Source organism: Vulpes lagopus, chromosome 3, assembly GCF_018345385.1.
Source record: "Vulpes lagopus strain Blue_001 chromosome 3, ASM1834538v1, whole genome shotgun sequence".
Taxonomy (NCBI): domain Eukaryota; kingdom Metazoa; phylum Chordata; class Mammalia; order Carnivora; family Canidae; genus Vulpes; species Vulpes lagopus.
In genome coordinates this window covers 136,361,666-136,387,797 of record NC_054826.1, presented here as the reverse complement: position 1 = coordinate 136,387,797, position 26,132 = coordinate 136,361,666, and the positions used below count along the sequence as shown (strand labels likewise).

Genomic DNA, 26,132 nt, shown 5'->3' with positions numbered 1-26,132 from the left:
AGACAACAAAAATCCTAATATATATAAAGAAGATGTGTGTGTGTGTGTGTGTGTGCACTAGTGTGTGTGATAGACTATTACCCAGCCACAAAAAAAATGAAATCTTGTCATTTGCAACAACATGGATGGAACTAGAGTGCATTGGCTAAGTGAAACAAGTCAGGGAGAGAAACACAAATACCTTATGATTTATTTGCATATGGAATATATAAAGCAAATCAAATGAACAAACACAACCAAACAGAAGTAGACTTACAGATATAGAGAACAAACTGATGTTTGCCCAGGGATAGAGGGTGAAAGGCAATTGATGAAATAGAAAAAGGGGATTAAAAAAGCACAATCTTCAAGTTATAAAATAAATAGGCATGGGAATATAATGTACAGCACAGAGAATACAGTAAATAATATTGTAAAAACCTATGTATGGTGACAGATGGTAAGGAGGCTTATTGCAGGGTGTCTGGGTGGCTCAGTAGTTGGGCATCTGCCTTCGGCTCAGGTCATGATCCCAGGACCTCGTCAGGTTCCCCTCAGGGAGCCTGCTTCTCCCTCTGCCTATGTATCTGCCTTTCTCTGTGTGTCTCTCATGAATAAATAAATAAAATCTTTCTTTTTTTTTTTTTTTTAATTTTTATTTATTTATGATAGTCACAGAGAGAGAGGGAGAGAGGCAGAGACACAGGCGGAGGGAGAAGCAGGCTCCATGCACCGGGAGCCTGACGTGGGATTCGATCCGGGGTCTCCAGGATCGTGCCTTGGGCCAAAGGCAGGCGCCAAACCGCTGCGCCACCCAGGGATCCCAAATCTTTCTTTTTTTTAAAAAAAAAAGGAAGTTTATTGTATATCAAGTTGGTATGTTGTATACTGGAAACTAATATTATATATCAATTATACTTAAAAAAAATTCCTGATTGTATCGCTAACTCCATATTAATGAAATTATGTTCGAGTTCAACTTCATGTAAACAATGGGAAAACAACCAAAAAATACATTCTCATAGGAATTATATATATATATATATATATATCCTCAAAATTTATACTTACATTTTCACAAGGGCCTTACCAAGCATATAAATCTGTTTTTGAATTATAACTGTTAATTGAAATTGCAAGTAGGTATGTGTTTTCCAGTGTAGTTAATATATAAAATACTGGTTGGTCTTTCAAGTAGAAGTTGAGCATGGACTCTAATGCTTAACTACCTTTACTCTAAAATTACTATTGCACATTTTAAATATTTTTCTATATTATTTTCTACTTTCACAGCCATATTTTAATTCTTTATTACAGAAATAAATTCTATTTTGAAAATGAAAATATATATACACAAATATATATATATGTATTCAATATCAGAATTGTATATCTTTTGTAGTTTGCATTTTATTTTACCTGTCAAACTAATGCAAATCGGAGAGTAAAATAGCATCCTTAGTACTTTCTTGATTTAAGAAAACACATGTATAAATTTATTTTTTTAATGTATAAATTTAAATGTAAAAATACTGAGATGATTCTCAGATCACAAAAGGATTCATTTCAAAATTTCGTAAAATAACGAGCATTTAAAATGTGTATCACTACAATGTAATTCCTCTCACCCAATAAATGTATCTGATATTTTTTACAAAGATCTTTTTTCTTAAAAAAATATAACTGAAAATAATATTTACCATCTAAGAAGAGGACTTTAAAATAAAGTGGAAATCATATTGAGACTTATTTTAAGATAAGAAAAAAATCATCTGTGAATTTTATGTTTTATGAAAGAAAACAGCAGGCATCATTTAACATTTTTAACTTGTATTCTAACACAGACTCAAAAGACAAATTCATGTAACTAATGCCAGCAAAAAGGCCAAATATGGCTTTTGCATGTATATGGCCTTTGTATGATTTTCATTGCCTGTCTCACAAAGTTAAGAGCAGAATTTAACATTTACTTTGTATTTCAGAGCCTTTGACTTGGCAGTAAACTTTGGACTTATTTTTAAAGTAATTATCATCTTTTGAATATGAAAGAAATGATAGACTCTTTTCATCATTCCATAAAGAGTTTAACAGTTGAGCTGGTACATCTACTCCTCTAAGTAAATAAGCCTGATACTTGGAAATGATTTGTTTTACACATCAATTTAGCATCTCCCTTTTTACTGCCTATTTTTAAGGCTACAGAAAATACTTCTCAGTAGATGAAAAGAAATCACTGGTTCTAACATTTCTACACACTCATATTCTTGTTCTATATACCGTGATACTGTCCCAGAAAGAACAGAACTATTAAAAATATTTCCTTAGGCTTACTGTGTTCTACTCCTCTACCTGTAACAATGAATGATATATTTCCTTTAGTTAAGTAAAGTTTTATTAAGTCAAAATTAGCCGTTTTGGGGATCCCTGGGTGGCTCAGCGGTTCGGCACCTGCCTTTGGCCCAGGGCGTGATCCTGGAGTCCCGGGATTGAGTCCCGCCTTGGGCTCCCAGCATGGAGCCTGCTTCTCCCTCTGCCTGTGTCTCTGCCCCACACCACCCCCCCTCTCTCATGAATAAAAAAAAAAAAAATGGCTGTTTTATAAGATATATAAGCCTAAGAGGATTTTAGAATTACGTATATAAATATATAAAACAATAAATATACCTTTTACTCTTTTCTTTAATTTTTTAGAAAAAGATTTTTTTCCATGTCAGTGTGAAAATTCATGACAGAGTATAGCCAATCTGTCTGTACGCCTACTGAATGGTGAATGGGGGCATGTTCTCAAAGTTGAAACACAGAATTCCCTATTGAAATGGGAGTATTCGGAAAGAACTTTTTTCTTGAGTGCAAAAGCAAACCTGCTATTCAACATTCCTAATTTTAGGAGGTACCGTATACCTCACAATTTTAGGACAAGTTACTCTTTTTTTCCCAAGACAAAATATTTTTCTTCATTATATACTAGGATACATGATAATTTGTATTAACAGGCACAGATACTTTATCAGCCAGATAATAATTGCTTTTCTCCTACAACTTTTAATTGTCACCGACACAGGAATTGAACAGCCAGATAACTCTGAGAATCTTTTTTCCTTGTCTGTTTATCAATCATTCAACTATGCATTCAGTCAACAAATATGAAGGCCAAGTAACATGCTGGCTGTCTGAAAAGAAGGAAGAGGAAGAAAGAGGGAAAAGAGACTCACAGACTCAGATAGTTTATAGCTTGGTAAAGATTAATAGTACACAAAACATAACATCTAAGAAACATATTTCTGGGGCCCCTGGGTGGCTCAGTGGTTAAGCATCTGCCTTTAGTTCGGGTTGTGGTCCCAGGGTCCCAGGATCGAGTCCCTCATCAGGCTCCCCGCAGGGAGCCTGCTTCTCCCTCTGCCTAGGTCTCTGCCTCTATTTGTGTGTCTATCATGACTAAATAAATAAAATCATTAAAAAAAAAAAGAAACATATTTCCTTGGTACCTACTATAGTGCACTTATGAGGAACAAAGGAATTGGCAGCTAAGGGGTAAAGAGCAGACAAGTTCCATAGGGGAAAATTAGAGGAATGATCCAGAAAGACTTGGCATATATGACACAATTAATGATAAAGCACCCAGTTTCTCTTTTAAATATAAATGTGAAAAAAAAATAAATAAAAAATTAAAAAATTATAAATAAATAAATAAATAAATAAATAAATAAATAAATAAATGTGTTCTTTATTCTCTGTTGGCCCCCAAATCCTAATTATATGTATTTCTCTCTCTTACTCTGTGCCTCCCAAATCTGACCCTTATAGCTCATGCCATTATACTATTTTGCAGGTTCCAATTCAGACAATGAAAGTTACTACCAAGAGTTTGAAAGGTTGGAAGAGAAGGAAGTCAGGTCCTTTTTGTCACATTTCATGGGCTTATCCCAGCAGTCTGGCCACCTTACCATTACTGCCATTGCTGGAAAACACTTCTGCATGCCTCCAGCTTTCAGAAAATTGTACCACTGTTTCTGCTCCTTGTATCCTTAGCCCTAGGGAAGTAATGCTTATTACCAGGTTCCCCAGCCTCCTTGTTCACACCTCTGTTGTAATCACCTGAGTAGAGATTTTTTTATTTTTTTCCTGGAACACACTGTAGACTCACAGAGAATGTGAAAAGTTAAAAAAAAAAGCCATATACTTGAAAGCCTTATAATGCTAATTGGCATCTTCCTTTTATATATGTACTAAGTTTAAGTATTCAAACAATCAAGATAAAAGGCACAGTTTCTGGTCTAGGCTCCTTCACTTAATCAGCCAATCTATATTGTTCAATTAAAGCCACTGGAATATAAATTTAATGAGAGCAAGAACTCATCTGTTTTGTTCTCCTAGATTTCCACAGTTCCTGGAATAGACCTGCACATTGTGGATACACGATAAATGTTTGTTCAATAAATGGATCTCTGGGATATTAATTTGTTCATTTCAAGACTTGAGTTCAACACCTGTAAATTGAGAATACTATTATTTTTTCCTGTATTTCCTGGAGATTCTCTAAAAAATAATATGCATTTAAACAGTTTTTAAAATGTAACATGTTCACAAATATAAGGTATAATTATTATAGTGTTTGAGGACAATTAAAGGAAAACACATCTTTGAATGGCAAACTTCTAGACAACGTGTCTATGAACGCCATAAAATCTAAGAAATGCTGCTGGAGAACTCATCTGTAATTGTTCCAATAACAGATTCCAAAGAAGTTAAGTTTCAGGAGCCTTAAAGTCATTATTCTATAAGTAAAGCCCATCAGGAAAAAAAAAGTAATAGAAGAAAAAGAAAATACATTTTGCTAAGCAGTTTCCAGGATGTGTCACTGTAAAAGCAATAGCTTTACAAAATTATATGATGTCACCTGAGTAGACATACTGAGTAGTATACAGTGAGTACTATAATAATAATCAGTAGTATATACTGAGTAGTATAATAGACCTTGTGCTTTATTAAAGCACAAGCTATCTTTGTAGAGGTTTTTGATTGTATATCCAGGAACAAAACTGACATTAAATATTAAATACAGCTTAGGATTCTCAAGAAGTAATTACCATTATCAAGATTAATTGAAAAACTAGGCTTCTTGTCTACTCCAACTTCCGGATCTGCCAAAGCATTAACTCTCATCACAGTTTTTTTTTTTTCCAAACATTCCATACAGTTAACGATTCTTTCTCAGCTATTTTGTGTGGAAAAGGAAAGCTGCCAAAATGCTTAGAATTTTAGTGTAATTGAAAAATGGATCAGAGATTGCATCTGAGCTATACTTCAAAGGAAAGAATGAGGGAAACCACATAATCATAGACAGAACTGCCACCCACATGAGATTTTACATTTCTTAGTGTCCTCAAATCAGCTTAAGAAATCAGTTTTAAGAAAATGAGTAGTGTTCTTAATGTTACTTGAATGTAGTACTTTTTGAATGTACTAGCAATGTACCTAGTAATACAGAAAATGCCTAAAATTGTATGAAACACTAGCATAAAAAGTGCATATTTATCTTACACTGTTCTAACAAAGTTTCTTTTTTTTTAAAGATTTTATTTACTTATTCATGAGATACAGAGAGAGAGAGAGAGACTGAGAGAGAGAGAGAGAGGCAGAGACACAGGCAAAAGGAGAAGCAGGCTCCATGCAGGGAGCCCGAAGTGGGACTCAATCCCAGGTCTCCAGGATCATGCCCTGGGCCCAAGGCAGCACTAAACTGCTGAGCCACCTGGGCTGCCCACTAACAAGGTTTCTTACTGAAAGATAACTATCCATGTGGCTCTGTTCAACACCAAATAATGAATAAAAAAATAAAATAGAAAACAGGTAATAAACCTTGCCTCCTACTTCTTTGTTTGCTGTAGGCAATCTATATCCCTTGAATTAATACATGCTAGAAAGTATACTTATTTCACTCATTGAAAGAAATATTAAGTTTCAGGCAATATTCCTAACTCTGTAGAGACAACACAGAATCCCTGCTCTTTTGGAGGTTATGTTCCAGAGGAGAAGAGAAAATAAACAAAATATAGTACATCAGAAAGTGACAAGTGTCATAAAGAGCCTAATGCAGAACAAGGGAGATGTGTCAGAAGGTAGGATGCTACATTACAAAGAGTGATCACGAAAGGTGTCACTGATAAAGAGATACTGAGGCAGAGACCAAGAAGGACTGAGGAAATAAGAAATGCAGATTTCTTACAGAAGATGAATGGATGCCGAGTCCCCAAGCCTGGAGCAGGCTTGATGTGTTCAAAGATAGGATGTCTTGCCGACCAGAGAGAGCCAGGGAAAGAAGAGCCATTGATGAGGTCAGAGAAAAGGAGCAGAGTGGGGTTGGATCTCATACGAGCCTCTAGAATACTGAAAGAACTTTGACTTGTACAGTAAATGACATGAAAAGCCACTGGATGATCACAAACAAAAAGATGACATCCCTCATTCACTCATCCATTATTTCAATCAGGTGCTATCTGACAGGAATAGGTTTTCTCTTTTGTGCTTAAAGTTTAAAGAACAGACTAACAGTTGGGCAGGACAGAAGCAGGGAGATCAATTAAAAGGTTCTTGCAATTATCCAAGGAACAGGGAACACTGACGGTTGTAATACTAGATGATACTTAGTTGATACTTACTGTATACTTGCCACTCTTCTAAAGACTAAGCCATATTGTAAACAGAAATGAACTAGGTGGTGCCTTAAAAAGATTTCATTTCTAAAAAAAAGCTTACTTAAAACATAATTTAATAGTCTATCGCATTCTTATATTCCTTTGAGTGGGTAATAATTTCACATTTATGGTGTGTTTTCCATAACGCCTGAAAAGTATAGAAATATGGAGAGAAGATTATTTTGTCCAGGATAATCCTATGGCCATTTAGCCAGTGTAAAGCTTTATGTAATTCATAAATCATAAAAAAGAAAATGGAAGGCTTTTAAACTTGGCTAAAATTCCAACCAGCTCATGATTGTGAGAAGGAAACAGCAACTATTTACTATCTATGTGAAACTTAAAGTACTAAGTTCCTCTCTCCCTTAACTCCACATAATCAATCAGTCCCCAAGTCCTGTCAGCTCCGCCTACATGGCATCCTGAAGCAAGACCCTTCCCTCCCCATTCTTCAGTCAAGGCTTTGTCATTACTCTAATACCTTTTATTTGAACTAATTTTTCAACATATTAGGGTTTGTTGGTTTTTCCTTTTTTTCCACCAGTTTCTCCTGATTCTAGACGAACTCCTTCACTGCCACGCATGTGCGCGTGCACTCACAAACACGCTTTTTAAAAAAAACAAATCTGACGGTTTACTTTTTCTACTTAAAGAGATATCTCATGACCTACGGTTGAAAAAGCTTTCCACAAACAGGCCCTAACACATTCAACCAGGTCATATCCCCGATGCCCCCAAACAAAATTACATTTCTCAGATCTGCTGTGCTCACTCCAAACTTTCATCTTTTGCTCATGTGCCCTCATCTTGAAATATCTTTTTATTTTTCAACATTTTGAATATGGTTGTTATTCCCTCACTTGAACATTTCTCTATCTTTATTATAGACTCAATCATATCTTATTACAATTATTTATTTATGTCTCTATATCAATTATTTAAGCACAATGGTTATTCTGCTTCAACAGGGAATAGTCAACTATTTAATAAACACCTAACTTTCAATTGGCATATGCTAGCCTACAGCTACCCCTGCCCCTTTTTCTTCCAGACACTTCTAACAAAGCCTTCATCACCACCAGGTACAGCACTCATTTATGAATTTACTAGTCTTCAGGTTCTATAAACACTATGTCAAACTTTGTGCTTGGTGGTGCTGCTGGAATATCTAAATAAATAGACTATAAATCTTACTTTCAAGAAATGTATAGTCTAATGAGAAAGCTACATATTAACAGGTAATTATAAAACAACATAAGAGAGATATAGCGACAAGAACGCAATTCAAAATGGCTTATTAAAAAAAAATGGCTTATTCTCTAAGAAGTTAAATGCCCAGACTAATAATAAACATTAAAAGGAAAAAAATTAGGAAGACAGGTTACACTTTTCACCAGGGTAATCAGAGATAAAGTTTTTTAAAGGACAAAATAAAATGTGACATTTTATTGTGCTCTGTTGGCAGTGGAAAATCCAGTGATGCACTAATCGAAAAGTAAAAAACTGAATCAAAATGGCAATGTTCCTTTTAGAGGACCAGAAATATCCTGTATAACTGGCACTTTGCATCTTCTATAGAACTCTGAAATCTAAATCCACCTCAAATGAATGCTACATTGAGTTTCTTAAATCAGTTTCAACCATAAATCCTGCTAAATATAAAATTGTACTAAACTATCAATGAAGTCCCCAAACATAGCCTGTTATCTGCATATCACACTATAACAGTGCAGATCTCAATACAGTCTGAATGGCAACAGCATACCGCAAGGCTATTTTATAATAATGTACAGTGATATCTAGAGAGAACTGCAGAGACGTCCCACAGCATCACAGAAACTTGGTCATAAATAATGTGGCACATTTTTGTGTGTTGACCCTCACCACACTTGTCATACCAACTCAAAGTGAAGCAAAAAAGAATGTAATTACACATCAAAGAGCCAAAAACAGATGTTCCTTTCAGACTTGGCTATGGATAACTCTCAAAAAAAGGATAAACTTAATGTTGTACTTTGATCTACTGGTATATATGGTAAGTAGTTAAAAAATATCTCCTAAAAACAGAAAAAATCAAAAGGTGAATATCTTATTTGTCATCACAGCTTTGTAAATAATTATTAACACCAAGTCTAAATAAAATCTGACAAATTCTAAATTTGTTCAAGTAACAAAAATGTATTTGATAAAGTTACTAGTATAAGATACTGTTATGCAAATTTATTGGACTATTTCTGCATGAGAGCCATAAGATCTCCTTTTAGAAATAACTGCACAGATATTTAGTTTTTATGTATATTAGAGAAAATCAACATGTCCATGAATACAGCATGTCTTTAAAGCAGTGTTGTTGCTGAATCCTAATGTTACATGAGTGATTAGTGTATGCCTTGAGATTTTTTGCTCTATTTTGCATTGCACTTGTGTTTGTTACAATCAAGCTTTACTTGGGCCATGCTTGAGTATCAACCCTATCAAATTTGTGCCTCATGTTTGGTGTCCACATTTGTTACTTCTCTTAAAATTTTACATATTTACTGAAATTTAGAAGTTAAACAATTTTGATGTCTTACTACGTGATACAGACATTAATCACGAAACTGATTCCAGACAATGCTTTCAACAATTAAAAAAGAGCCACATTATATTCCCAAATGTACATGTTAACTGAAGATTCACAGAAGAACAAAACTAAATAACTGTGGTAAATTCAAAGCTTTGTTGTTTTTCTGTTTTGCTGACTCTGTGTTACTTTGACAAAGAAATACAATTCCACTCCAGGATGACATTTCATTTTTCCTTTCAGTTTTTGAAATCTTCTTTGAAATAGCACATCATAAGCTGAAGTTCTTTACAATGTAGCTTCTATGCTAGCTATGTATCTGCTGTTTTCACCTAATTTCAGAAATAATCAATAGAAGAAAATTTATTTTTCTTTTTTTTTGAAAGTTTATTTTTCAAACACTTATAAAACACTAAGTATTACAAGATGCAGATTAAATGTTTTATACATGTTAACTCACTTAGTCCTCCAATGACTACATGAAAGAAGTGCCCCAGCTATCCCATTTTACAGATGAGGAAAAAGACACAGAGAAGTTGGGTGTCTTGCCCATGAGATCCAATGTGATTAAATTCCAAACTCAAAAATCACACCGGGGCTCTCTGGCTCCAGAGTCAATACTGCTAAGTACTGTAAGTGTGGTTAAAAAGGCAAAAACATCACTATCATCATCACCTTTTTCATTTAATGAGTTCTGCACTTCTCAGTTGAGGAATGATAACTTTGCCTTCATCTTTCATTCCTCAAGTGAAACAATGGAAATGACTTTATTATCTGAGTTCACTCACATCCACTTTTTGGTTCTTAAAATTCATATTTTCTGAAAGACCATCTAAATATATATATAAAACAAAAATAAAATTTAAAGAAATGATTAGTGATATAATGATAATTTTAAAATATAGGAATAACTTGCTTTTTTCCTACTTAATTAAAGAAGATCCAGGGATGCCTGGGCAGCTCAGTGGTTGAGTGTCTGCCTTTGGCTCAGGGCATGATCCTGGGGTCTGGAGATGGAGTCCAGCATCAGGTTTCTAGCAAGGGGAACCTACTTCTCCCTCTGCCTATGTCTCTGCTTCTGTCTCTGTGTCTCTCATGAATAAATAAATAAAATCTTTTTAAAAACTCATTAAAAATTTTTAAAAATAAAGAAGACCCATACAGAATTGGAAAAAAGGAAGCATACAATTCCAGCCCCCTTCCATGTGGCAGAAAGGAAAACACACATCTACAGCCTTATATAGTCATTCTACCCCACCTGGTGGGGAAAAAGAACTGAAAAGCACTGGCAAACTTCACAATCCAAGGGTACAAGTTCACTAAAAGACCGAGATCTATCATAGGACTATAGCATGCCTCCCCTCCCCCCGCACCATACCAACACATTACTGAAGTCTTCTTTACCAAATTTCTTTTACCCAATACACAAAGTCCACTTTTCAATGGAAAGTTAAAAGGCATACAACAAGGCTAAAATCAGTTTGAAGAGACAGAACAAACATCAGAACTACAATCAAGATTCTGGCAAGATTCTGGAATTGTCCAGCAAGAAATTTTTAAAAATGACTGCTACTATTCTATAGACATTAATGTAAAAAAAAAAAAACAGACAATATGCAAGAACTGATGGATAATGTAAGCAAAAACATGGAATTTCTAAGTATGAACCAAAAAGAAATGCTAGAGATTGAAAATGAAGAATGTCTTTGATGGGCTTATTAGTAGACTGCCCTACCTGAGGAATCTCTGAGCTTGAAGACATGACAATAGAAACTTCCAAAAATAAAAAAGCAAAGAGAAAGGAAATGATGGGGGGAGGGGGCACAGAATATCCAAGGAGTGTGGGACAACTACAAAAGATATAGCACATATGTAATGAGAATATCAGAAGAAAAAAAAAAGAATATCAGAAGAAGGAAGAAAGTGAGTAACAGAGAAATTTTAGAACCAATAACAACTGAAAATTTGCTCAAATTAATGTCAGGCCAAGTACCCAAGAAACTCAGAGAACCTCAAGCAGCATAAATGCCAGAGAAAAACTAGTTCAACTTCAGAAAGTCAATGATCAAGAAAAATCTTGAAAGAATCCAAAGGAAGACACCTAAACTGTAGGGGAGCAAAGATCACAATTATACCTGACTTTTCTTCAGAAGCTGCACAGCAAGAAGAGAATGGAATAAAATATTTCAGGTGTTGAGAAAAAAACCACCAACTTAGAGATCTGTATCCTGCAAAATTATCTTTCAGAGTGAAAGAGAAATGACTTTCTCAGAAAAGCAAACACTAAGGGAATTGGTTGGTGTGGGACTACCTTTCAAGCAATTTCAGAAAAGTTCTTTTGAGAGAAGAAAAATTATATTAGTCAGAATTTCAAGTGTAGATAATGAAAGGAATAGCAGTGGAGAATAAGTAAAAGTAAAATAAGAATTTTTATTTTTCTTATTCTTAATTGATTTAACTGATCATATTTTGTTTAAAATAATAATAGCAAAAATGTATTCAATTCATATGCATAAATATATATATATGCTTATGAAAAAGTGAAATGAATGAAAGCAATGATACAAGGTATGAGAGGGACGAATTAGGAATATTCTGTTATTATAAGGTACTTGCCCTACCTATGAAATAGTATAGCATAATGTAAAAGTGACTTAGGGATTAATTGAAAATTACTGCTGGGGCACCTGGCTGGCTCAGTCAGAAGAGTATGTGACTACTGATCTCGGGGTTCAACTGCTGTGGGTGAGTGAGTTCAACTGCTACGTGGGTGTAGCGATGCTAAATTAAATAAATAAACTTTTTAAAAAATGTATACTGCAAACACTAAGGCAACAGTTAACATTAAGTTTAAAAGGTAGTGTAATTAATATGCAAAGAGTGAAGTGTAATAATATAAAATTCCCTATTTATACAAAAAATGCAGAATTGTAGAAGACAAAAGGTGAACAAAAACAAGGTCAACAAACAGAAAACAGTGCCAAATATGGTGGATATATATTCAATCATATCTATAATCACTTGAAATATCAATAGTCCAAATATACCTATGAAAAAGCAGATTGTCAGAGTGGATCAAAAAACAAAACCCAACTATTTGTTATCTACAAGAAATCTACATTAATATAAAGACACATACAGACTAAAAGTAAAGGGATGGAGAAAGATACACTGTGCCATCACTAGTCAAAAGAAAACAAGAGTATGTCTAATAACTTCAGACAAAGTAGACTTCAGAGCAAGGAAAGGTATTAGTGATAAAGAGATATTACATAATAATAAAGAAGTCAATTGTCAAAAAGAGATGACTGTCCTTAATGTGTATGTGCCTAATAACAGAACATCAAAATATGTAAGGCAAAACCTGACACAATTTCAAGAAGAAATAGATTTATCCAATATTATTGTTGGAAACTTTAGCACCTTCCACCAGAAATCAACAGATCCAGCTGCAGAATATAGTAAAGACATAGTTGAACCGAACAGCACTATCAATGAACTGGATATACAGTTGACCCTTGAAAAACCTCAGAGTGAGAGATGCTGACTCCCCACACAACTGAAAATCCATGTATAATTTTGACTCCCTCAAAACATAGATATTAGTAGCTTATTGTTGACCAGAAACCTTACTTATCAGAATAAAGTTAAATTACATGCATTTTGTATACTATATTTATTGTATGATGCATGCTTAACGAAATAAGCTAAAGAAAAATGTTATTAAGTAAATCATAAGAAAGATAAAATGTATTTATTTACAGAACTGTATATATTGAAAAAATCTGGACCCATGCAGTTCAAATCTGTGTTGTTCAGGGACCAACTGTAATTGACATCCATCCACTACTTATTCCAAAAACAACAGATTACATATTCTTCACAGGCTCACCCTGGAACATTCATCAAGATAGAGCACATTCTGGGCCATAAAACTAACAATTTTAAAATAATAGAATCATATAGTATCTGCTCTTAGAACATAGTGGAATTAAACTAAGAATCAATAACAGAAAGATATCTGGAAGGTTCCAAAATTCCTAAAGAATTAGCAACATAATTCTAAATAACACATGAATCAAAGCTGATATCTCAAAGGATATGTAAAAGTATCTTTGAACTAAATGAAAATAAAAACACAACTTATCAAAATGTATGGGATGCAGCAAAAGAAATTCTCAGGGAAATTTATGGCATTGAAGACATAAATTAGAGTAAAAGAAAAATCTAAAATCAATCACCTACACTTCCACCTTAGGAGACTAGAAAAAGAAGAGCAAATTAAATCCAAAGTAAGCAGAAGAAAAGAAATAATAAAAATTAGAGAAGATATCAGTAAATTGGAAAACAGCAGTGTATGTGTGTGTATGTCCAATATATATGTCATATATATATATATCAAATATATAGATATTCTATATATATATCAAATGTGTGTGTGTATATATATGAAATAAAGTCATATATAAATACATGAAATAAAACACATATATATGTGTGTATATATATATACATATATGAAGCAAAATCAATGCATCTTTAGCTAGGCTAAGAAAATAAGAGAGGAGATGCAATTACTAATATTATAAATGGAAGAGGGACATCACTATGGATCTCATGGATATAAAATGATAATACAAGAAAACCATGCTCACAAATGTGATGAACTAGAAGGAATAAACCAATTTTTTAAAAGACATAATCTGCAAAAAAACTCATACAAGAAATAGATAATTTGAATAGGGCTTTATCTACTAAAGAAATTAGATCATTAATAGCCTTCCAAAACAGAAAAACTGGACCCAGAGTAGTTCACTGATGAATTCTATAAAACATTTATGTAAGCAATTATACCAATTTTCTACATTATCTTTCAAAAGACAGAAGCAAAGGAAATACTTCCTACCTCATTCTATGAGGATGCTATTTCCTAAACCAAAGCCAGACAAAGACTTCACAAGAAAAGTACAGACCAATATGTCTCAGGAACACAGATGCAAAAATTTTCAGTGAAATATTAGCAAACTGACAATGTATAAACCAACAATGTATAAAAAGAACTATATACCATGACTAAATGAAATTTACCTCAGGTAAATAAATAAGGCTGGGTCAACATTTGAAAATCAATTAATGTAATTTATCACATCAATAAGCCAAAAAAAAAAAAAAAAAAAAACCTCCACATGATCATACCAATAGATGCAGAAAAAACATTTGCCAAAATTGAACATCTATTTATGATAAAAAAAAAAACTCTCAGCAAACTGGAAATAGAGGGAAACTTACTTAATTTGATAAATTAAAAAAATCTATGAAAAACCTAAAACTAATCATACTTACTGGTGAGACTTGAAGCTTTCCAACTAAAAGCAGGAACAAGGCAAGGATGTCCCCTCTCACCACTGCTTTTCAATATTGTACTGGAAGTCCTAGCTAATGCAATAAGACAAGAAAAGGAAATAAAAGATACAGATATGGAAGGAAGAAATAAAACTATCTTTGTTCACAGATGTCATGATTGCCTATATAGAAAATCCAAAAGAATAAACAAACACATAAACCAAAAACAAAAACAAAAAGCCCTCCTGGAACTAATTAGTTATTAGAGCAAGGTTGCAGGATATAAGGTTAACGTACAAAAGCCAGTTGTTTTTCTGTGTACAACCAATGAACAAGTGAATATGAAGTTAAAAACACAATACCATTTGCATTAACACTTAAAAAATGAAATAGGTCAAATCTAAATTTACAACATATATATGAGAAAAATGACAAAACTTTGATGAAAGATATCAAAGAATTAAATAACTGAGAGATATTCTATATTCATGAATAAGAGAATTGATATTGTCAAGATGTCAGTTTTCCCAACTTCATCTAGAGATTCAACATTCTCAGTTAAAATCCCAGGAAACTATTTTGTTGTGTTTATTGTCAAACTGATTCTAAAGTTTATAACAAAAGGCAATAGATACCGGATAGCCAACTCAATATTGATTGACTAGAATAAAGTTGGGTGGACTAACATTGCTTCAAGATTTATTATACAGTGACAGTAATCAAGATAGTGTAGTACTGTTGAAAAAAAAAAAACCAAATAGGTCAGTGGAACAGAAATAGACCCAAATAGGTATAACTGATCTCTGACAAAGAAGCAAGGCAATACAATGGGGCAAAGTTAGTCTATTCAACAAATAGTGCTGGAAAACATGTGGGGTGCCACATGTAAAAAAAGTGAATCTAAACACAAACCCTTCACAAAAATGAACTCAAAATGGATCACTGAAGTAAATGTAAAATGCAAAACCTAAAACTCATAGAAGATAACATACAAGAAAAACTAAATGATCTTGGGTACAGTGATGGCTTTTTAGATACACCATCAAAAGCATGATTCATGAAAGAAATAATTGATAAGCTAGACTTCATTAAAACTAAAAACTTCACCTCTGTGAAAGACAATACCAAGAGAATGAGAAAACAAGTCAAACTGACAGAAAGTATTTGCAAATACTCATCTAATATAGCCCTGTTCCCCAAAATATTAAAAAAAAAACACTTAAAACTTAACAATAAGAAAATGAACAACCTGATTTTAAAAATGGGCAGAAGACTGTAACAGCTTACCAAAGAAGACACACAGATGGCAAGTAAGCATGTGAAAAGATGTTCAACATGTCATCAGGAAAATGCAGACTAAAACAATGAGATGCTACTACACACCTATTGGAATGGCCAATATCCAAAATGCCCAAAATACCAAAAATGTTGAACAGGAACTTTAATTCACTGCTGGTGGGAATGCAAAATGGCTAGCTCTTTTGGAAGACAGTCTAGTCATCTTTTGGAATCATTCCAAATCATCTTTTGGAAGATTGCTGATATGGTAAACACATTCTTACCATATCAGCAATCACACATTTTGATATTCACCCAAAGAAGTTCAAAACTATGCACAAAAACGTAAACACAGATTTTTATAGATGCTTTATTCATAATTACCAAAGACTTGAAAGCAACCAAGATAGTCCTCAGTAGACGAATGGATAAATAAACTGTTACATTCAGACAATGGAATATTATTGAGAACTAAAAAGAAATAAGCTCTCAAGCCACGAAAGACATGGAAGAAACATAAATGCATATTGCTAAGTGAAAAAAGTCAACCTGAAAAGACTATACCTTTATGTTTACAACTACATGACATTTTGGAAAAGGCAAAACTATGGAAACATTAAAAAGATTAGTGATTGCTAGGATTCAGAAGAGAGAGAAGGATGAATAAGGGGAACAGAGAGGATTTTTAGGGCATGAAATTATTTCATAAGATAATACATTGGTGAATATGTATCATGATACATTAGCCAGGATCCATAGAATGTATGATCCAAAAGTGAATCCTAATGTAAACTATGGACTTCAGTTGATAATGACATGTCAATATAAGTTTACCCATTGAAACAACTATACTGGACTGGTGGGGAAATTGATAGTAGAAGAGGCTGTATTTCTTTGTATGTGAGTGTGAGTGTGCTCACGCACAGATATACATGCACAAGGGTATAGGAAACTGTCTACTTTCCTCAATTTTGCTCTGAACCTGTAACAGCTCTAAAAAAAACAAAGCATGGGATCCCTGGGTGGCTCAGTGGTTTAGCGTCTGCCTTCTGCCCAAGGTGTGATCCTGGAGTCCCGGAATGGAGTCCCTACATCAGGCTCCCTACATGAAGCCTGCTTCTCCCTCTGCCTGTGTTCTGCCTCTGTGTGTGTGTATGTCTCTCATGAATAAATAAATAAAATTAGAAAAAAAAACAAAGCATATCAATGAATAATTTTAAAAAGACACTAAACAACTCAGATAACCCACAGACTTTAAGATCTCTATTATAACTATAAAACAATTGGTCCAATTATTTTATGGCACACTTTCTTTTTAAGGCCATATGCTACATTAACCAAGATAGACTATAACCTGGGCCATAAAGTAATTGTCAATAAATCTACATGGAATGAGATCATATCTAGTTCATTTTCAGAGGAAAATGGACATCTACACTGAAAACTAGGAAACCTTGTGAAAGGAATTAAAGAGCGAAATAAATGGAAAATTATACCATATCCAGGAAATAGAGAACTCAATGTTTGTTAAAATATGGATTCTCAAAAAAAAAATATGGATTCTCTTCATTCTGATCTACAGCTTAAATGATATTCCAATTAAAACCAAATTTTATTTAAATTAAAACTCAATTTTATTTTAGAAATCAGTAAGCTTATTCCAAAATTTACATAGAATGCCAATAACCTAAAAGAGCTAAAGCAATGTTTGCAAAGAATAAAAAGTAAGAGCAGTTACCCCACGTGATATCAAAACTTTCTACTAAACTACAATAATCAAGATAGTTTGGTATTGATGAAAAGATAGACAAATCAATGGAATAGGGTACTAGTTCAGTAATAGGTCTACTCAAATGTAGCCCTGATTTCTGACATAGAAACTACAGCATCCCATGCATGAAATGGAAGTCTTCTTTATAAAGGATGAACTGGATATCTTTGTCTAAAAACAATCAACATTAACCTTTACCTGATACCATACACATATATTGACTCAAAATATGGCATGATTTATGTGTAAAACCTAAAACTACAATATATCTGATAACAGAAGAAAATTTTTGTACTTTTGGTGTAGGTAAAGGTCTCTTAGAACACAAAAAGTATAAACAAAAAAATTGACAAATTATAACTTTATCAAAATGAAAAGCATCTACTCTTTAAAAGGCACTGTTAATGAAATAAAAAGGCAAGCCACATACTGGAAAACTATTTGCAAAACTCCATCAGACAAAGTATGAAGGATTTATTTTTAAGACTCTTAAAACTCCATAATCAAAATAGAGCACCCAATTTTTTAAATGGACAAAAGATAGCTCGTGGAAGAAGATGCAGAAACGGCCAGTGAGCACCTGAAAAAATGCTCAACATCACCAGTTATGAGGTAAATGTAAACTAACCCCACAATGAAACACTAGTACACAACCACTGAGAATGGCTAAAATTTAGAAGACTATAATACGGGTTGACAAGGACACAGAGCAACTGCAACTTTCATTTACTGCTGGAGGGAGTGTAAAATGATTAATGTCACTTTGGAAGACAGTTCAATAGTTTTTTTGTTCTTTTTTAAACTTAAATATGCACTACCAAATAAACAAAGCATTCCATTTTTCGGTATTCAGTCAAGACAAACAAAAAGATGCCCACAAAAAACTTAAAAACAACAACAACAACAACAACAAAAAATAACTTATACATGAACGCTCATAGCAGCTAAATGCAGGAGCCAAAATCTGGAAAGGATCCAAATGCCCACTAATAGAATGAATGGATAAACAAACTATGCTTTATTCATACAGTAGAATACTGCTCAGCAATTTTTTAAAAAGCAAAATAATGATATACATGAAACACAGATAAGTCTCAAAAACATGCTGAGTGAAAAAAGCCAAGCTAAAGAGAATAGACTCAGTATCACTCTGTTTATTAAATTTTTAGAAAAAATAAGCTATAGTGATTTAAAAGCAAGTGAGTAATTTCCTAGGGTTAGGGGAGAAGAGATAGATTATAGAAGTCCATGAGGAAACTTATGGGTGTGATGGCCATGATTATTTTCTTCAATTAGCAATAACTGTGCCTCAGATAAACCTTATTGGCCACGATACTGCCACTGCGCAAAGCTCATGATTATTTTCTTGATGATTATGGTTTCAGATGTGTAAACATCACAATTGATCAAAAAGTTACACTTCTAATATTAGCAGTTTATTGTGCTTCAATTATATCTCAATAGATAGATTTTAAAAATCTCAAGTATTACTAGGTAAATGCATCTAGACTGGGAAAAGTAGATAAATGGGAAAGCTACCACCATTCTGTTATATTGTTCTATAGGAAAACCATATCCACTAACAGTTTTTTAAAAAGCATACACTTTGGAAAATATACATAGTAAAAAGATACATAGGCCTCACAAAGTAGTAATCAAATTCTTACTGGAACATTTGAGATGGCTATTATTACTTTAAGGTAAGTTTTCTGGCCTTGTAAAACTACTGAAATTGTGTAACTTTTATAAACTATTATTCATTGATTTCTCTCAAGAAACCTGAATCCCAAAATTATGCTGAGAAGTTTGAAAAATTAAAAAATTTCATCAAAGAGCGTTTCCACTTAAATTGTCATTATATTCTTCTCATTGCTTCAAACAAAATAACAAATCTGCCCAAAGATAGAAAATTGTTTAAAAAATGCTTTCAAAGATCAAAATAGCAATATTTTGAAAACTTGGGTTATAATGGCTACAACTTGATATGTACTAAAGAAATTTCCTGTTTAAAAGAATACAAAATTAATTTTATTGATAATGAATACAGGCAATGTAGTTCTTTTTCTAATTTAGCTTTTCCTCCCATCTTTGAAGTGTATTATCAAGCTAGAAAAAAAAAAAAAAAACAAGGTTGTGCATTAGTGTTGGTTAGATATATTGTGCCTGCTTGAAAGTATTCATCTACCCGGACCCTGTTCCCCCCTGCTAAGTTCTGTACCCAGGTGCTACCTGTATAGGAAGGGAAAATCCATCTAATCCCTACAAGATACCTTGTAGACAAGCAGTAGCGCAGGAATCAACTACTTCATTTACAAGACAAAATGCCACATAAAACCTTTGATACATGGATCTCTATTGCTCTCCCATATCAAAAATGTATAAGAATATTTGACATGTCATAGTTGTAAGATGATAAAAAAGAAAGCAAGTAATTATAAGAAAACTACACAGTAATACATAAATTAACACATAATATTATACCAGTATTTTAAGCACTTTACATAAATGAGCTCACTTTTATAATACATATACTTACTAGGGAGATAACATTACTATCCCTATTTGAAGAATGAGAAGTTAAAACTTACACAAAGTAAAAATAAACAAATAAGTAAAAAATTTCTATAAAGTAATTACATAGAGAAATGTAATTAAGCTATTCTGGGATTCAAAATTAAATTTTTCTGATTCAATAATGAATTTTTATATTCACTCCACTATGCTGAAGTTATATAATCTGAATTATGACTCCATAAATTCATTTTGGCATTTTTATATAAACTAACTTGTCATACTTAAAAAAAATTCAGTTTGCTTTTATCTGTTTAGTGTTGAATTCTTAGAAGTCTTCAGGCTGTATTTCAAATATGGCCATGTTTAGAATTTTTGCCATTACAGTACCATTCCATAAATGTAGGGTAATATACAGATGAATTATATACTAAACAAATTTGCATCTAAATTGGAATGACACTATTTCCAAAGAAGTGATATTTCTAGTTTTCAAAATAATGAATCACTGATTTTTTGTCATCTTAACCATCACAGCTGTTTATCAAACATTAAAATAATGCATATATGGTACCATTCCTATCTCTTATCAGTTTTAGTTTAATTTCTACACATTCACTTGCAGAGATTCAAAAGTCTAGACAGATACCATAACGTGAAACAAAATGAAAAGAAAAATATTTGAGTAAATTTTTACAGAAAGGTATATTAACATCATATTCAGATAAGTTGAAGTAATTTCACAAAAGGTATCAGAAAGTTTTATTGTGATTTTAAAATGTGTTTGAATTATTTATTTTCTTCATATTCTTTTTTCATGTGGGAAAGACTATATTGTTTTTGAAGTTTATATGCCTATATAATAATATAATTTAGGAAATAAGACTTGAGTATTATGTATAGTGACTATTTTAATATAGGGATAAAGATAAACCTTATAGTGAAGTGTCTGCATTTATTTACTTTTTCAAGACTAATTACACTTCATATTGAATAAATGTTCTTTTTAAAGCTCCATAAGGTTTCATGAAACTCCAAGATGGAAAGTGGCATAATAAACTTATTTTTGCTGCTTACTGTCACACTCACTAAATAATTCATTGAGTCTTTTAAAAATTATTTTTCTTAATAGTTTAACAGTTTTTCCAAATGAACAACTGGAGTTACTCCAGCATTTAGAATGTGGTTTATGGATTAGAAAATTAAGAATTGGGATCCCTGGGTGGCGCAGCGGTTTGGCGCCTGCCTTTGGCCCAGGGCGCGATCCTGGAGACCCGGGATAGAATCCCACATCAGGCTCCCGGTGCATGGAGCCTGCTTCTCCCTCTGCCTGTGTCTCTGCCTCTCTCTCTCTCTCTCTCTGTGACTATCATAAATAAATAAATAAATAAAAAAAAAGAAAGAAAATTAAGAATTAATCAAAGAATTGTATATTAAACTTTGATTCTAGTACTTCTGTCTTTGGTAATTTACTAGAAGCCCTCTTGGTCAGAGGTGTTTTGGTCAGCAGTAGTGAAAACATATGGAAATGTTTTAGGAAAAAAAAAAAATGTTTTAGGGAAATAATTTTATATATTTCTAGGAGTAGATACTATAATCATTCTGTGAAATACAGAAGCTATTATTACATATTTTAAAATATGTAATATTAGAATTAAATATTTATCTTGAAAAAAAGAACATATTGTGATAGTCTAAAACTAATTCAAAACTCTAAACTGGACCCTGGTGAGAATGAATGTAATATATGGGAAATAAAGTGGGGTACAGTCTGTGCATGGGGGATGGGCAGGCAGTGGCAAGGGAAGGGCTGTTTGAACAAGACATCTAATCAAGTACCTATAACAAATACATTTCAGGGCAGGAAATGTTGAGAACATTAATAATTAATTTGTATTTTTAATACACATTATTTATTATTTTTTTTCTCTTCTGTATTTCTTTTTATTTTTTAAGATTTTTATTTATTTATGAGAGACACAGAGAGAAAGGCAGAGACATAGGCAGAGGGAGAAGCAGGCTCCCTGTTGGGAGACTGATGTGGACTCCATCCCAGGACCCCGTGATCACAACCTGAGCCCAAGGCAATCACTCAACCACTGAACCATCCAGGTGTCCCTGAATATCCTTTTTTTTTAAAGAATTATTTTATTTATTTATTTATTTGAAAGAGAGAAAGGGAGAGAATGTGCTCATGCATGTGAGCATGGGGAGAGGGGGACAGGGGCAGAGGGATATCTTAAGAAGACTCCACTCTGAGCCAGACATGGGGCTCAATCCCTTGATCTTAAAAAAAAAAAAAAAAATCCCTTGATCTTGAGATCATGACCCGAGGCAGTATCAAGAGTCAGATGCTGAGGCAATATCAAGAGTCAGATGCTTAACCTGCCAGGTGCCTCTTCTTATATTTCCTCTTTATATATTCCTACCTTTTATGATGAGCAAAGTTTACTCTTAATTTCCATTGCTTAAAGTTCCAAAGGCTCTGTAACTATGTATAGCAACAGACTAATGTATGAAATGAAACCATCCACTGATAACAGTTCTTCTATGTTACTCATTTATGTTCCCAGAAAATAAAGCCGTATTACAAAAATAAATTTAGTCTGTTAAAATAAACTGACATTCATAGTTTAATTTTAAAATAGAATTATTGTTAATTTGTTTACAATATTCATCTAATAAATATTTATTATCATTTCTGTGCAATCAATACAAGATATTGGAAGATATTACTGTATGTTGCCTGAATGAGTTTATCATTTAATTTAGTGTGATATAATGTGTTAAAAACATTTTGTTTAGAGTTAAAGGCTTAGGTATACACATGCTGAGAAAAATCAGAAACAATCAATTAAATAATCTGAAAGTTTCACAAATGTTAATTATAGTTATAAGTTATGTATATAAATGCAGGAATGCAATATTCTCCTGCACTGAATGTACATTGTTCTATGAAAAATACTGTCTGTGTATATATGTGTGTATATATTCAAACATCAACCAAATACAGAACATCTTCTAAGTAAACCCTGTCTGTTAACCTATAATATATTATAGAGCTTTACTTTATTATACTTTGAAAAACAAACTACTTCAGAAATTGTATAAAACCAATGATCACAGTACTGAATAACATCTCAGGGGTGCATCCCTTTATGGGATCAGGACCCAGGTCTGTTTGTTCTGTTAAAAATTAAATAATTAAAGGACAAATTACCAGATCCAATGATTGAAGGATTAAAAGAAAGAATGTGGTTATCATAATTGGTGAATTATAATTGGAAGGAAACTTCTTACCATGACCTTCACATTAATAAAAAAGTGATTTTAAAGACGTTAAGTTCAGCTTTTGCAATATGATCTCTATTTTATACCTTGGAAACATTAACAAAGAACGGAGAAAGAATATCTGACTTGCACATTTCCCTAAATTAATCTCCCAGAAAAGGAAGTGAAGAAAATGTTCTTTTCTCCAAAGAAAATAATACAAAGTACCAAGAGTAAAGCCATTTGCCCTTCCCAGGAGAATAGCATGCCTGTGTTCAAATCAACCAATCTCTGTAATGTTTCCCAGTCGTTACAGCCATCATTGTCTACTCATTCTCTCACTGAACAATAGAAAACATCACCGCTACACCCACAGGGGAAGAAAGTAGGTCACCCTTTCATTTTCAACTTTGCTTTATGGCATATATTGATTGTTACTGTTATTAACTCAGTTCATCTGATTTAACAATATTCAGCTTCAAATAAAATTTGATTAATTTTTACCTCAAAAACTTCTTCATCCAAAATTCTTGTTCCAAACACAGTGATTCCATTGGTGTCAACGATTGCTCTCTCACTTCTATCAAGTGGTTTTGTGGTTTTCTTCTTACAATCCACAATCATTGTCACAGTTTTCTTCTCCACACTGATTGCTACCCGATGCCACCTAAAAAAGCCAAGTAATTCTTTTGTAAGCTTCAAAGACATTGTTGCCACATCATTATTCATGTTAAAATACACTGTATTTTAAACTGTGAAAGTGAGCTGAAATTGTACAAAATGTAAGCTCATTTTTTAATCAGTCGGTTAACAGGTGACTACGTATTGCTTACCCAGAAGGGCGGTAGGTACTAAAACGACACAAACAGTTTAAATTGCACACCAGTGGTGGCTGTCTATGCTGATAAGAAAGTGCCCATCCTTTGCTTCACTTTGTGCTATTGCAACAAAAGCTTAATCTCACCATGTCATGATGAGTGTATTTGATAGAGATCGGTGTGGGATATGGGGTAAGTAATAGTTTCTACGTACGTAAATGCTTTCTTCCAAAATGGAATTCCACTTATTTTTTTTTTCTCTAGAGATCCCCTGAGATGAACTGTAAAAGGGTATGTCTACTAATTGAATGGCTGCTCCATCTGGAACTGAACGTTCTAATTGTAAAACACAATGTGCTTCTCTGTCTTTATGCACATTTATTTCAAGTGCTTTCGTTTTCTTTTTCCACTTTAATTTCAAGACAGTTATAGATCACTCCTGTGGGCAGGATCCAAAACTGAGACACAATATCTCTCCTTCTTCCCAGGGTTGGCAGGAAGTGGAAACACTGAAAGAAACACAGTCAATGCATGTGTGGAATGAGAGTCTCAATTCACTCTGAAGCTACTGCTCCAGCTAATTCAGGGTGGCGATGACAGGCTGAGGGGGTAGACATGGCCAGCCTTTTGGAAACGTATATACCCTAATCTTACTATAAAATGGTGGGTTTTATTAACAGTATCTGGTGCTAACATAAACCACTGAGTGAGGCTCACTTGGATTTTGTGAGCCACTCTGGTTTATATTTTTTTTTCCAAATGAAAAATGCTAGATTAATATTGCAGAAGTGTCTAGGACTACATCCATAAAATAAAATGCCCAAAAAATTGCAGGAGCTTTCCTAAAATGTCTGTTTCATGTGACTTGGCATGGGTATTGATGAGGACCAAGTATATTTCCATATACACTTAATCTTTGGTCTTTCCATAGCACAGTCAACTAGCATAGGTGTCTGCTTAGTTTGAATTGAGCAAAGATTTATTTTGGAGGCACTTAATACTGTGAGAGTAAAATTTACACATATTTCTGCCAAGAAGCCTGTGTCTTAACTTAAACCATCTCCACTACTGTACATATGTGCTTTTTATTAACAGAAAATAAAAATGATTCCAATTGTTAAAAGCTGATTAGGACTCTAAACTTGATCTTACCATTGATTAATTTTAGCTCTGATAATAATGCTATGTCATAACCATGCTATTATGCATTATAGTCAAAATACTAAGCCACCCCTTAGTTCTGGAGTCATTCTTAATTTATTCTCTTTCTTGTACAGTATACATTCATATTATCAGAAAATCCTTATATTCAACGTATATACAGAATCCAATGTCTCTCAACTTTATCCCATCTGCAAGCTCCCTCATCTGGACTCCTAACTGGTCTCTACTTTCACTCTCATGCAACCAGAATGACCATTTTAAAATACAAGTCACACCAATATTCGCCTTGCGAAAAACCACCTCGTATTCCTAGTAAAAGCTGAAGTCCCTAGTCTGCCTCATGGGACTGTGCCTTGGCCCTCTGACTTCACACCAAAGTTTTTCTTTCTCACTCCCTGCAGTACAGCCACACTGTTGCCTCTTTACCATTCTTTGTACATGTTCTTCACTCTGCCACAAAAGTTCCTCTTCCATATCCCAACATGGTCTACTTCTTCATTTCCAACTTGCCTTTGCTCAATGCAACCATGTCAAAGAGATATCTCATCGAAAACATTACATCCTTAAATTCCTTACCCTGATTTATTTTCATATCATCACTTTTCATATTAGTTATTAAGGACAGTATGTAAATTGCTTACAAAAGCCCAGTTTTTCCTGCCACTGAGATAACATTTTCTCCATGGTCTTGTCAAAGATACACTGAGTGTGGATTATTTTTTTCCATTTGCACGGCTATT

The 26,132-nt window shown here is 33.3% G+C and overlaps 1 protein-coding gene and 1 non-coding gene across 2 annotated transcripts in view; both read right to left on the bottom strand.

The window, feature by feature from the left end:
- Positions 1–26,132, bottom strand: part of COL11A1 (collagen type XI alpha 1 chain) — a 197,925-nt gene that overhangs the window by 142,914 nt on the left and 28,879 nt on the right. The window contains exon 4 of the mRNA XM_041746888.1: positions 23,915–24,077. Coding sequence (XP_041602822.1) covers positions 23,915–24,077 — 163 coding nt within the window. The remainder of the gene's footprint in view (positions 1–23,914; positions 24,078–26,132) is intronic.
- LOC121488412 lies at positions 18,838–18,982 on the bottom strand. Its single transcript, XR_005987046.1, has one exon. It is a non-coding gene; the product is annotated as a U4 spliceosomal RNA (small nuclear RNA).